General features: G+C 47.6%; 3 protein-coding genes across 3 annotated transcripts in view; all 3 read left to right on the top strand.

Moving 5' to 3' along the window:
* The window catches only part of LACBIDRAFT_335127 (uncharacterized protein), a gene marked incomplete at both ends in the record, with an annotated part of 2,594 nt that extends 1,158 nt beyond the window's left edge, over positions 1 to 1,436 (top strand). The window contains 3 exons of the mRNA XM_001890008.1: positions 127 to 722; positions 1,059 to 1,287; positions 1,428 to 1,436. Coding sequence (XP_001890043.1) covers positions 127 to 722; positions 1,059 to 1,287; positions 1,428 to 1,436 — 834 coding nt within the window. The remainder of the gene's footprint in view (positions 1 to 126; positions 723 to 1,058; positions 1,288 to 1,427) is intronic.
* Positions 1,437 to 7,172: 5,736 nt separating this feature from the next.
* LACBIDRAFT_335126 (uncharacterized protein) lies at positions 7,173 to 8,972 on the top strand (the record flags this gene model as incomplete). Its single annotated transcript, XM_001890007.1, has 2 exons — positions 7,173 to 8,111; positions 8,361 to 8,972. 2 exons carry the CDS (start codon positions 7,173 to 7,175, stop codon positions 8,970 to 8,972), a joined length of 1,551 nt encoding a protein of 516 aa, XP_001890042.1.
* Positions 8,973 to 9,719: 747 nt separating this feature from the next.
* Positions 9,720 to 10,941, top strand: LACBIDRAFT_335125 (uncharacterized protein; the record flags this gene model as incomplete). The annotated part of the gene is made up of 5 exons (XM_001890006.1): positions 9,720 to 9,931; positions 10,030 to 10,057; positions 10,200 to 10,218; positions 10,310 to 10,495; positions 10,667 to 10,941. 5 exons carry the CDS (start codon positions 9,720 to 9,722, stop codon positions 10,939 to 10,941), a joined length of 720 nt encoding a protein of 239 aa, XP_001890041.1.
* Between the last annotated feature and the right edge of the window lie 1,972 nt (positions 10,942 to 12,913).

Here is a 12,913-nt window from a genome sequence, read left to right as displayed (position 1 = left end):
TGGGAATGAAGGGGGTAGGGAGAGGGAGGGAGTGGTGAGCAGGAAAGGAGGGGGAGTAAGGGAGGGGGAAGGGGATGGTGGGTAGTGGGTGAGCAGTAGGGAGAGGGAAGGAGTTGTGAGCAGCAGGGGAGGGGGAGGGAGTGGTCTCGTTGGTGCGCATCGTCGACGCGTCATCGCGTCGTGTCGTCATCCTCGCATGTTGTCGTCCTCGTTGGCATCGTGTCCACTGGGTGTTGCGTTGTGGGCGTTAGGCGTCGTTTCGTGGGCGCTGGGCGTCGTTTCGTGGGCGCTGTGGTGTTTTCGTGGGCGCCGTGGTGTTTTTGTTGGCACTGTGGTGTTTTCATGGGTGTTCGTGGTGTTTTTGTGGGTGTTCATGGTGTTTTTGTGGGTGTTATGGTGTTTTCGTGGGCAGTGGGTGGTCGTTACGTGGGTTGTGAGATGCAGGTGACGAACGATGTCAATGTCGTCATCGTCGTTGGCGTTGCAGCATGTGTGGTCGTTGTGGGCACTTGTGGATGGTGGTGGGTTCGTTGTGTTGTCATCATTGTGACGTGGTGTTGCGGCATTTGCGTGGTCATCATGGTGGGCGCTCGTGGATGGTGGTGGGTGCTCGTGGATGGTGGTGGTGTTGTTGTTGTTGTCCGTTTGGCTGCCACGTCACTGGCGGTGGTCGTTGCCGTTCGTTGCTGGGTGGTCGTTGCCGTTGTGGAGTCGTTGTCGTTGTGGGTTGGCGTGGTGTTGTCAGTTTATCGTGGCTGTCGTGGGGGTGGGGAAGAGGATGGTTGATGGTGGTGGAAAGGCATGGTCTTGAATTTGTTTGGTAACATTGCCTTTGTTTGGTAACAGAAGTAAAACAAACAAACAAAGGACCGGATTCCGTTGCATTCCGTTCCTGTGCATTCCACGGATCATTCTGGTGTCAATTCCGGAATGCCCAAATTCCGCCGGAATGGTAAGGCACCGGAATGGTGAAAATAGCAGGCCTCCCTGCCAAATTTCATTCCTCCGGAATCACCAGATTCCTGCAGGAATTAGGGGGGCACTGATAAGACCTCCAGTGGATTGGCCAGGAAGGAAGCTGGCAAACTGCTTGCAAGACCAGAATACTTTAGTAAGATGCCTCAAGACTTAGTAGAGACTGCTGCATATTTGCACAACCGAGCCTACAAGGATCGTCCTATCCCTAAAGCATTCTCCGTACATCGATCCCATGATGCTCAACCGACAGATAGACCTGACTCTGTCTCATCTAGAGAGTCTATGATTCCTACAACAGAACCTGAACCTGTGCGTATCCCTGCAGCAAGTGAAAATCAACAGCCTATACAGCTACATTTAACCATTAAATGAGGTAGTTGCCCTTCATTGTGATGGATCAGAGTGGGCTATAGCCCAGGTGGGCAGCCCACCATCACTGTGGCCTATAGTGGCTGTAGAGGCTTGCTGCTTGCGATAATGAGCTTAGGGTGTTGGTCACTGTTGGTGACGACGTTGGGGGTGGTTTTCAGGGTCCAGGGTGCATTTCCAAATAAGGAAATGTGCGCTTTTTCACATGTAAAATAGCAATAAAATCAGGAAAAATTAGGGGTGGTGCTCACTGTTGGGGGATGATGTTGGAGGTTGTTTTCAGGGTCCAGGGTGCATTTCCAAATATGGTAATATAGCTAAAAATAGCCACAAAATAACCAAAAAAATCAGAAAAAAATGGGGGTGGTGCTTGCTGTTGATGATGACATCTGGGGTTGTTTTCAGGGTCCAGGGCATATGTCCAAATATGGTAATATAGCCAAAAATAGCCAGAAAATAGCCAAAAAATCCGAAACAAAGGGGGGATGGCGCTCATTGCTGATTATGTTGGGTAATGTTGTCAGGGTCCAATATGGCTGAAGGATTGACATGACTTTACATATTGCTATTGCCACATCACCACTTTTTGACATTATGACCAAGTTGCCTTTCACATCAGGACAGGCTATTCTCTGCTTTCACACATGAATGGCCTCTTCTAGCTTGAAAGTGAACTTGGGCATGCAATTCTTCAGCAATATCCACATGACCTTATAACTATGTTTTGCATTCATGTGTGAAAGCAGAGAATAGCCTGTCCTGATGTGAAAGGCAACTTGGTCATAATGTCAAAAAGTGGTGATGTGACAATAGCAATATGTAAAGTCATGTCAATCCTTCAGCCATATCCCCACATGAACTTATAATAATTATGTTTTGAAATAGGACAGTAGGTTAGCCTTTCAATGTAAAAGACAGGTTGTGCATGATGTCAAAAACTAATGCAGCAGAACTGGCACTATGTAAATGAGATCATGTTAATCCTTCAACCTCATCCCCATAACCTAGACAGAGCCAAGGACACCATAAACTACATGTCAACTACAAACTCTTGTATTCTCAAAAAGCAGACACTGCAAACTTTTCTAATGAAAAAGCGCACACTACAAACTCTTGTAGTCTCAAAAAGCGGACACTACAAACTTTTCTGATGAAAAAGCGCACACTACAAACTTTTTCTAATGAAAATGCACACACTTTGTGGTCAAAAAAAGTGGAGACTACAAACTTTCAAAATGGAAAAGTGCACACCAAACTTTTGTAGTCCCAAAAGGCAGACACTACAAACTTTGTAGTCTGGATATGCTTTTAACCCTAACCCTAACTTTGTAGTCTATCAGTAAACCTTGTAGTCTAAGTCTGACTTTTGTAGTCTTTTGTACTGTATCAGTAAACTTTGTAGTCTCAGTCCAACTTTTGTAGTCTATCAGTAAAATTTGTAGTCTAAGTCCAACTTTTGTAGTCTTATGTAGTTTATCAGTAAAATTTGTAGTCTAAGTCCAGCTTTTGTAGTCTATCAGTAAACCTTGTAGTCTAAGTCCGACTTTTGTAGTCATTTGTAGTCTATCAGTAAACTTTGTAGTCTATGGTAGACCATTATAGTCTGTCAGTGTCAATTTCTTTTCTAGGGCATGCACCTTCTATTTTTGGTCATTTTTCCCATGATACAACAATTGTAGCCCTTTCTTTTAGCTTTCTAAATATACTGAAATCATGTTGTTTGGTTTGGTTTTCATGGAGAAAAACACAAAAAACAAAAAATAAAAACATGACACTTTTGAAATTTCTTCACCTCATATCTCCATAACAGGAGCACTTCAGAATATAATTCAAACAGATTTGGGAAGCTACAGTGTAGGGCTACAACTTTGGTTTTTGACCATTTTTGGTAATTGGTCATGTGACCATCATCCCAACATCCCATTACATGAACCCTGATAGGTAACAACATTCTCCTCTTAATTTTCTTCACTTTTGGTCAAACCAGGTGATGTTTCCTCTTTGGGATGGACCCTGAAGTGGACCCTGAAGGCAGTGCCTGATGTTCTGTGCACCATTTATATCTTTTTCCAATTTTTTGGCTATTTTCTAGCTATTTTTGGATATATTACCATATTTGGAACTGGACCCTGGACCTGACAACATTACCCAACATAATCAGCAATGAGCACCATCCCCCCTTTGTTTCGGATTTTTTGGCTATTTTCTGGCTATTTTACCATATTTGGAACTGGACCCTGGACCCTGACAACATTACCCAACATAATCAGCAATGAGCACCATCCCCCCTTTGTTTCGGATTTTTTGGCTATTTTCTGGCTATATTACCATATTTGGACATATGCCCTGGACCCTGAAAACAACCCCAGATGTCATCATCAACAGCAAGCACCACCCCCATTTTTTTCTGATTTTTTTGGTTATTTTGTGGCTATTTTTAGCTATATTACCATATTTGGAAATGCACCCTGGACCCTGAAAACAACCTCCAACATCATCCCCCAACAGTGAGCACCACCCCTAATTTTTCCTGATTTTATTGCTATTTTACATGTGAAAAAGCGCACATTTCCTTATTTGGAAATGCACCCTGGACCCTGAAAACCACCCCCAACGTCGTCACCAACAGTGACCAACACCCTAAGCTCATTATCGCAAGCAGCAAGCCTCTACAGCCACTATAGGCCACAGTGATGGTGGGCTGCCCACCTGGGCTATAGCCCACTCTGATCCATCATAATGAAGGGCAACTCACTGTATATGATAGATCAAAGTAGCCTATACAGGTGAAATCAAGGCATCAGATTCGCTGCTGAACCTCCCATACCAACTTCCATATCTGTCCTTCTATCCAAAAAGCATGCGGTGACGTGGTTGCCAGGTGCTGGTATGATAGGAGTTTCCGCTGCAAGGACCTCCTTGATCAAGTCCATGACCACGAACAATGCTCCGGAAACAGTTGCCTCCAGCATCAACAACAATCACCTTAGGGTGCCTGCCGCGTTTACTTCGCGCATACCAAGCCCTAAATCATGGACTAGCTATACCTTTAAACAAAGAAGCAACCCTACCAGAGCTCAGCCACTATCCCGAGCGAATGATAGCGGTGATGATCACCAAGGAACCCCTGCTCCTTGTAACTATGGTCCTCCTCCCGGAGGATCTCCCCCTTCCAGCAACAACTATGGCCACGGAGGAGGTCCTAACTCTAATCCCAGTGGACCGACTGGTGGCTACCACTTTTATCATTAAACATGGACCTATGTCCATGGCCATTCATACGAACTGCCACAAAGTTTATGAGAGGCATTTCATTAGGATGTCCTATTGATTTCATTCATGTAATTGTCTGAGCTTTTCATAAACTATGGGGAGGTTTTGAGATATATTTCATAAGTCTTCATACTGGTTTCATTACTGATCTCATATCTCTTCCCTGGTGATTTCATTGTGCATTTCATTAGAATGTCCAGGGTATTTCATTGCACTTTCATTAGAATGTCCAGGGTATTTCATTTCACTTTCATTAGATTGTCCAGTGCATTTCATTGCCCTTTCATTGAATATTTCATTAGAATGACCAGGATATTTCATTGCACTTTCATTGTGCATTTCATTAGAATGTCCAGGGTATTTCATTGTGCTTTCATTGAGATGTCCAGGATATTTCATTAGGCTTTCATTAGAATGTCCAGGGTATTTCATTGCACTTTCATTAGAATATCCAGGGTATTTCATTTCACTTTCATTAGATTGTCCAGTGCATTTCATTGCCCTTTCATTGTGCATTTCATTAGAATGTCCAGGGTATTTCATTGCCCTTTCATTGAGATGTCCAGGATATTTCATTAGGTTTTCATTAGAATGTCCAGGATATTTCATTGTGGTTTCATTAGAATGTCCAGGATATTTCATTGCACTTTCATTAAATTGTCCAGGGCATTCATTTCATTGAATATTTCATTAGAATGACCAGGATATTTCATTGTGTTTTCATTGTGCATGCCATTAGAATGTCTGGGGTATTTCATTATGCTTTCATTGAATGTTTCATTAGAATATCCAGGGTATTTCATTGCACTTTCATTAGAATGTCCAGTGTATTTCATTGCACATTTTATTAGAATGTACAGGGTATTTCATTGTTGATACATGATGGGCTCTTGGGAGGGTGGTCACATGACCAACTTCCCAAAATGGTCAAAAAAAGAAAGTTGTAGCCTTGCAATGTAGCTTGCTGAATCTGTTTGAATTATGTTCAAAAGTGTTCCTGTTGTGGAGATATGAGATAAATGATTTTCAAAAGCACAGTGTTTTTTTCTTCTTTTTGCATTTTTCTCCATGAAAACAACACCAAACAACATAATTTCAACACCTTTAACAGTACTTTACCATCCCCCACATAATCCACATGGACTCCACTGGATTCCACTGGATTCCACTGGACTTCACTACATATTGGCAATATCCACAAATCTGGACTCCACTGGACTCCCAGCACAAATCTGGACTCCACTGGACTGCAAGGACAAATCTGGACTGGACTAGACTGGACTGGACTGCAAATCACAAAACTGGACTCCACTGGACTCTCCCAACACAAATCTGGACTGGACTGGACTGCCACAGACCTAAGTTAATCCAGAATTCCTGAACTTGGACTTCAAAACAAAAAATAAAATTGAAGTATATTTATTAATTAAATTAATTAAATTTACTGACTCTATGTTAGAGAGGAGGGAGGGAGGGGGAAGGGAAAGGGAAAGGGAGGGGGAAGAGAGGAATAGAGGGGGGAGGGAGCAAGGAAGGGGGAAGGAAAGGGAGGGGGGGAGAGAGGAGCAAGAGCAAGGAAAGGGGGAGGGGGGAAAGGGGGGAGGGAGTGGAGGGGAGTGGGAGTGGTGAAGAGAGGAGGTAGCAATGGGGGGAGAGAGTGGAGGGGAAGGGTGGTGCTGCTGGGCACTTGTCGCTGTTCCACACTGGTGTCAGCGGTGGTGGGCGCTCAGCGTTTTTCATGGGTGTATCGTTTTTCGGGTGTGGTGGGGGTGGGGTTTTCGTGGGCGCTCATTCATCGTCATCATGTGTCATCATTGTTGTTGCGTGTCGTTGTCATTGTCGTGTGTCGTCGTTGTCGTCATGTGTCGTCATTGTCATATGTTGTCATCCTGGCGTGTAGTCATCATCGTCGTCCTCGCGTATTGTTGTCGTCCTCGTGTATTGTTGTCGTCCTCGTGTGTCGTCATCCTCGTGTGTCGTTGTTGTTGTTGTGTCGTTGTCGTCCTCCTCGTGTGTCGTTGTTGTTGTTGTGTGTCGTTGTTGTCATGTGTCGTTGTCATTGTCGTCCTCCTCGTGTGTCGTTGTCGTTGTCGCGTGCCGCTGGTGCCTGTCATGGTGAGAATGGGGCATTGGGGTGGTGGGGCATACATACCCTTGGCCCATGATGTGGCAACATCATGGGCGCCGTCCTTCGTTCTTGGCCTGTCCTTCCACGTTGGCATGGGTGTCGTTGGCATGGGCATGGGTGTCGTTGGCGTGGGCGGCATTGGCGTGGGTGGTGTTAGAGGGGAGTGGTGAAGGGTGGTGGTGGTGGAAGGGAATGGGATGGTCATGGAAGTGTGACCATGCCGCAAACATGAGACGTGACGATATGGCACGCTCTCAAGTAAGTCACATGACCTCACCCTGCAGACTGAACAAAATCATGAATCCTTATTGCAGCTATCACTGACCCACACTATATGTAAATTATAACTGTTCCATTCATTGATCAATTAGTCTATTTTCGCTTTTTTAGTAGTATTCATATATAATAACAATAATATACTGGAATGACTGGAATCCACTGGACTCCACTGGACTCTGACTGGACTCATAGTCCACTGGACTGGACTGGGCATTCTGCCAGCCAATCTGGCTTGGTAAGAGGGCCAACGGATGTCGGCAGAAAAGCGCCTGTCCCAAGACTGGAAGAATTGCCACCCTTGAGGAAACCCTCTCAGCCCAATCCCCCGCCCGATGATGACAGCGACAGCGACAACGATTACTATCCAGACGAGGGTGATCAAGCCCCTCCAGTGTTGAGCGTGACAATCAACGCAGACATATCATCTGTGAGTGTGACTACCACGCCCGCTGCTCAAATCACAGGGATTGAACCCACTGTGCAAGCTATCGAGATACAGCCTGCTGCCATAGGCGCGACTTCAGGAGTGGGGGAAGCCACCACCGAACCTGCTTCCATTGATCCAAACCTATCTCTCCCTAAGACAAATCAGATGCAGGAGGATGATGAGATTTCATGGGGAGACGACGAGCATAACCACGATGCTATGGGTCCACAGATCCCTCCACTCACCTTTACGGTGGATTCAGAAATCAATATGGAAGCCGTCACTCCAGCAGATCCCTTAGAGTTTGCCTCTTCCTTCTTAATGCTTTATGGAATACTCACATCGGAAGAATTTCCCGTTATCCAGGACATGATAATGTCAATCGTGACACACCTTTGCTTGACAGTCAGGCAAATATTCCGAGTTAGCGCCGACCGAAATCAAAGTTTCTGGTTCGAGATGGAATCCATGGAGCAGGCTCACCAAACGAGGACTCATATCCATCATAAGCAAGAGAATGGGATAGAATTACGAGTCGCCTACGCTGATTATGAACACTACATGGAAGCTCTCGCCTGCGCTTCCCATAGATGGCCAGACACTCTCTCCAACAACGGAAGTCAAGGTCCGTCCTCGCTCCAATCGGTAGCTCTGGCGGTGAGCTCTTCTTCTCAAAGATGGAGCAGTGTGGAACATCATCAAATGCACGACCAGCATCGTCGATCCCCTTCGATGGAACACTACAGAGTTAATAGAAGGCTTTCACCCCTCCCTCGGTGACAATCCCCTTCCCATTCCACCTACCGTAGAAGGTATCAATGATCCCCATCACCTCGTTGTCATGCTCGTTCTCCATATTGTCATTCCAGGTCGCGTGGACCTTGATCATATCGACCTCCTGGGGAGCTAACTATGCGACCTTCAAGGGAGCAGGAGAACGCTAGTCCTTTAACCCTCCGAAACTCCAATGCTGATGCAATGATCCACATTCCCCCTCTGCCAGTACTTCCAGGCATGCCAGCTTTCGCCGGACTACCACACAATGCCCTGCTGCCTTTTGGTGCGAATGTTGCTTTTATGTGGTCCCCCTCTGGTAATACCTTTAGCCCCGTCCTTCTGCAAGGAAACACGACTGTGCTGCCTTATCCAATAGCACCTACAAGACCAACTCCAAGTGCCCTGCTGCCTGAGCCAGTAGCCACAGTGTTGCAGTACTTTACCATCCCCCACATAATCCACATGGACTCCACGGGATTCCACTGGATTCCACTGGACTTCACTACATACTGGCAATATCCACAAATCTGGACTCCACTGGACTCCCAGCACAAAACTGGACTCCACTGGACTGCAAGCACAAAACTGGACTGGACTGGACTGCAAATCACAAAACTGGACTGGACTGGACTCCACTGGACTCTCCCAACACAAAACTGGACTGGACTGGACTGCCACAGAGCTAAGTTAATCCAGAATTCCTCTTCAAAACAAAAAAAAAAATTGAAGTATATTCATTAATTAAATTAATTAAATGTACATAGATTCTATGTTACAGAGGGGGGAGGGAGGGGGAAGGGAAAGGGAAAGGGAGGGGAAAGGGAAAGGGAGGGGAAAGGGAAAGGGAGGGGGAAGAGAGGAATGAATAGAGGGGGGAGGGAGCAAGGAAGGGGGAAGGAAAGGGAGGGGGGGAGAGAGGAGCAAGGAAAGGGGGAGGGGGGAAAGGGGGGGAGACTGAAGGGGGGAGAGACTGAAGGGGGGAGAGACTGAAGGGGGGAGAGACTGAAGGGGGGAGAGTGTGAAGGGGGGAGGGAGTGGAAGGGAGTGGGAGTGGTGAAGAGAGGAGGTAGTGATGGGGGGAGAGAGTGGAGGGGAAGGGTGATGCTGCTGGGCCCTCGTCGCCGTTCAGCGATTGTCGTTTTTTGTGGGTGTATCGTTTTTCGGGTGTGGTGGGGGCGGCGTTTTCGTCGGCGCTCGTTCGTCATTGTCGTCGTGTGTCGTCGTCCTGGCGTGTCGTTGTCATTGTCGTCACATGTCGTTGTCGTGTGTCGTCGTCCCGGCGTGTAGTAGTCATTGTCGTTGTCATCGTGTGTCGTCGTCCTCGCATGTCGTCGTCGTTTTTGTGGGCGGTGGCTGTTTTCCGTGGGCGCTCGTTCATGTGGTCAGCTTCGCATATTGTTGTCATCGTGCTTGCGTGTCGTCGTGCTCGCATTTCGTCGTGCTCGCGTGTCGTCGTCGTGCTCACGTGTCGTTGTTGTCGCCGTCCTCATGTGTCGTGCATGGGTGGTTGCTGGCGTCGTGTCTGTCGTGGTGAGAACGGAGGAACGGGGTGGTGGGGCATACGTACCCCTTGCCCATGACGTTGCCACGTCATGGGTGTTGTCCCTCGTCCTTGGTCCATCGTTCCACGCTGGGGGTGTTGTTGTCGTTAGCGTGGGCGTCGTGTGCATCGTTAGCATGGGCATGGGCGTGGGCATCGTGTGCGTCGTTAGCGCAGGCGTGGGCGGCGTTGAGATGTGAGGTGGTGGTGGTGGAAGGGAAAGGGATGGTCACGGCAGTGTGACCATCCCACAAACAGGCGACGTGACAATATGGCATGCCCTCAAGTAAGTCACGTGACCTCACCCCGCAGACTGAACAAAATCATGAATCCTTATTGCAGCTATCACTGACCCACACTATATGTGAATTATAATCTTTCCATTCATTGATTAATAAAATTGTAGATACAGCTTGTGTATTGTATAGTCCATTTTCGCTTTTTTAGGTATATTCATATATAATAATAATAATATACTGGAATGACTGGAATCCACTGGAATCCACTGGACTCCACTGGACTCTGACTGGACTCATAGTCCACTGGACTGGGACTGGACTCAGGAAAGTGGCTGGCAGTCCAGTGGGAGTCCAGTGGACTGGACTGGACTGGACTCCAGTGGACTGGGCATTCTGCCAGCCAATCTGGCCTGGTAAGAGGGCCACTGGAATCCACTGGAGTCCACTGGAGTCCACTGGAGTCCATATGGATTACGTGGGGGAGGGTAAAGACCTCACAGCGTTGCCTACCTTGAATGTGCCACCGTCTTCATTGGATACTTCGAGAGGCTCATCTACTGCATCGCTAGCTTCAAGAATATCAGCTACGGTTGAGCTACAGTCCAATTGGCCACCTCCCACTCCCACATGACCGACCCTCATGTCTCAAATGACAGACCAGCTATCAGCAAGGTTGACTGATCCGGCTCCCCCAGCTGCACTGGCTGTGAGGTTGACTACTCCAGATTGGCTGACGCTCGCCGATCATCTCAAAACCGCGGACCCCATGGTGGTTGACCACTCTCCCTACCTTGGCTCAGCTGCGCTAGCTGACTTCAGTACTGAGTCACTACATCCAGCAACAGCCCCAGGAAGTTCGTCTTATCATCAGGCACCCATGGATGAAGATCCTACCGATCAGGGAGATGACGGGGAAGAAGATTACAAGTGAACGAAGAGGGGGCAGTGTAGCGGTCAGAAGATTTAAGGGTACCGAAAGCGCAATGAGGAACGTGAAGAGCGGAAATGTCGGCGATGCCGTTGGTAGGAGGACTCTCTCATCATGGACGATGCTCCAATTTCACAGGGGGGGTTTTGTGATAACGTGGTAGTTACCTTCCTTACCTTGCGTGACATGGGACCACCGTATTTACATACATTTTGTATCTTGTTATAATGTGTTACAGTAGCCAAATAAACCACTTGCAACTTCCACCTTAAACTTAGATGTGGAGCAGGTCACTCATATTGTCTATGGCTAGGCAGCCTCACGCCTCCCCTCTGGGATACCAGAGCCCTACGTCGGGTGACCACGTCCCTCGTCCTGGGTCACTGGATCACAAAGGTGCGGCTACGATATCCGTGTCCGCGCCACGTGCACTATCACACGTACCTCGTCTCTTCTCCGCAACCGTCTCTCGTCTATGCCTTCGTCAAGAGGTCAAGAACAACTGCCCGGTTTCACACTAACTTGAATAACACGTTGTGGGCAATGCAAAGTCAAACATCATAACCATGTGATTTACGTTGAACGACGCGTCACAGACAAATCTACCACTGTTTGAACTTTGATCTAAGTTGAATAACAGTGAATAATGTGTCATGGGCAACAAATCCACTGTTGTTTGATTTACATCGAATTACGCATCGCGAAGTTGAACCACTATGTCATGTATGTCATGTGCACAAGCCACCAGGTGACGACAACGACATACACCAAGAATATAAATATATATGTACACAAAATATTTTCTTTACATCACAAGATTGTAAGTAGGGCGCTCTCCCTGACACGACGACGAACTTTGGGACCATGACCAAAGAACAAGACAAAAGTTCAAAAAAGAGTCCAAAAAAGATACGACGTAAATAAAGTTATGGATGAAGACTAACACCTATGCTTCCTTGATGGTTTCACGGGCGCGGCTTGAGAAGAATGAGTGGCTTGCGAAGAATCCGTGGCTTGTGAAGCACCTGTGGCTTGTGAAGAACTAAACAAAAACATTAGTGCAGACAATCCCTGAACAAAACCCAATGTACCAGGTGCCTAAAAGGAGGTCTTAGCAGTGCCCCCCCTATTCCTGCAGGAATCTGGTCATTCTGGTGGAATTCCGGTGGATTCCGGAATGTACACCAGAATGTTCCCTGGAATGGTCTTCCCCGGAATGGGCAGGAATGGTGTTCCCCAGAGTGGGCAGGAATGGGATTCCAGTCCAATCTGTTTATTTTATTTATTTGTTACTGTATTATAGTTTACTGCTCGTCACAACCGCCAACGCCACGCCATCACCGTCACCCATAGCCACCACCGCCAACGTCGCTCCTCAATCACCCATGGCCACCACGACCACCAACATCGACCACGACACCCTTCAACAACAATGCAGCGACGCCACGTCACGAAACAACAAGTGCCGTAACCCACGAAAACACCCAACGCCCATGAAAACAACACCCCCAGACACAAAACGACACCCGACGGGCACAAAACGACACCCACCACCCACGTACACCACCAGCACCCACGAAAACCATACCCTGCCCACGAAAACATCCCACCACCCACCGAAAAACACAAGCGCCCAGCGAAAAACACGTGCCGCCCACTGAAAAACATGCACCGCCCACACAACACACAATGGCACCACACCGCCTACCAAAACCACCATGTCCACACCAATGCCACCCACGACGATGCCCCCAACGGCAACCAGCACCCACGACGACGGCGACAACAACTCCCATGAATAACGCAAAAATGCGGACACACGACGAAAACGCGAACACGCAACAAGAAAACGACAACGAAATGCGACACAATGATGGGACGCCAACACGGGACGACGATGGCCGAGGTCCCAGCCACACTCCCTCTCCCCTCCACCATTCCCTTCCTCCTTCCCCCTTTCCTTGTCCCTCCCCCT

This window comes from Laccaria bicolor, genomic scaffold, assembly GCF_000143565.1.
Source record: "Laccaria bicolor S238N-H82 LACBIscaffold_77 genomic scaffold, whole genome shotgun sequence".
Classification (NCBI taxonomy): domain Eukaryota; kingdom Fungi; phylum Basidiomycota; class Agaricomycetes; order Agaricales; family Hydnangiaceae; genus Laccaria; species Laccaria bicolor.
Note: the sequence above shows the minus strand (reverse complement) of the source record. Positions and strands in the feature narration are given on the sequence as shown.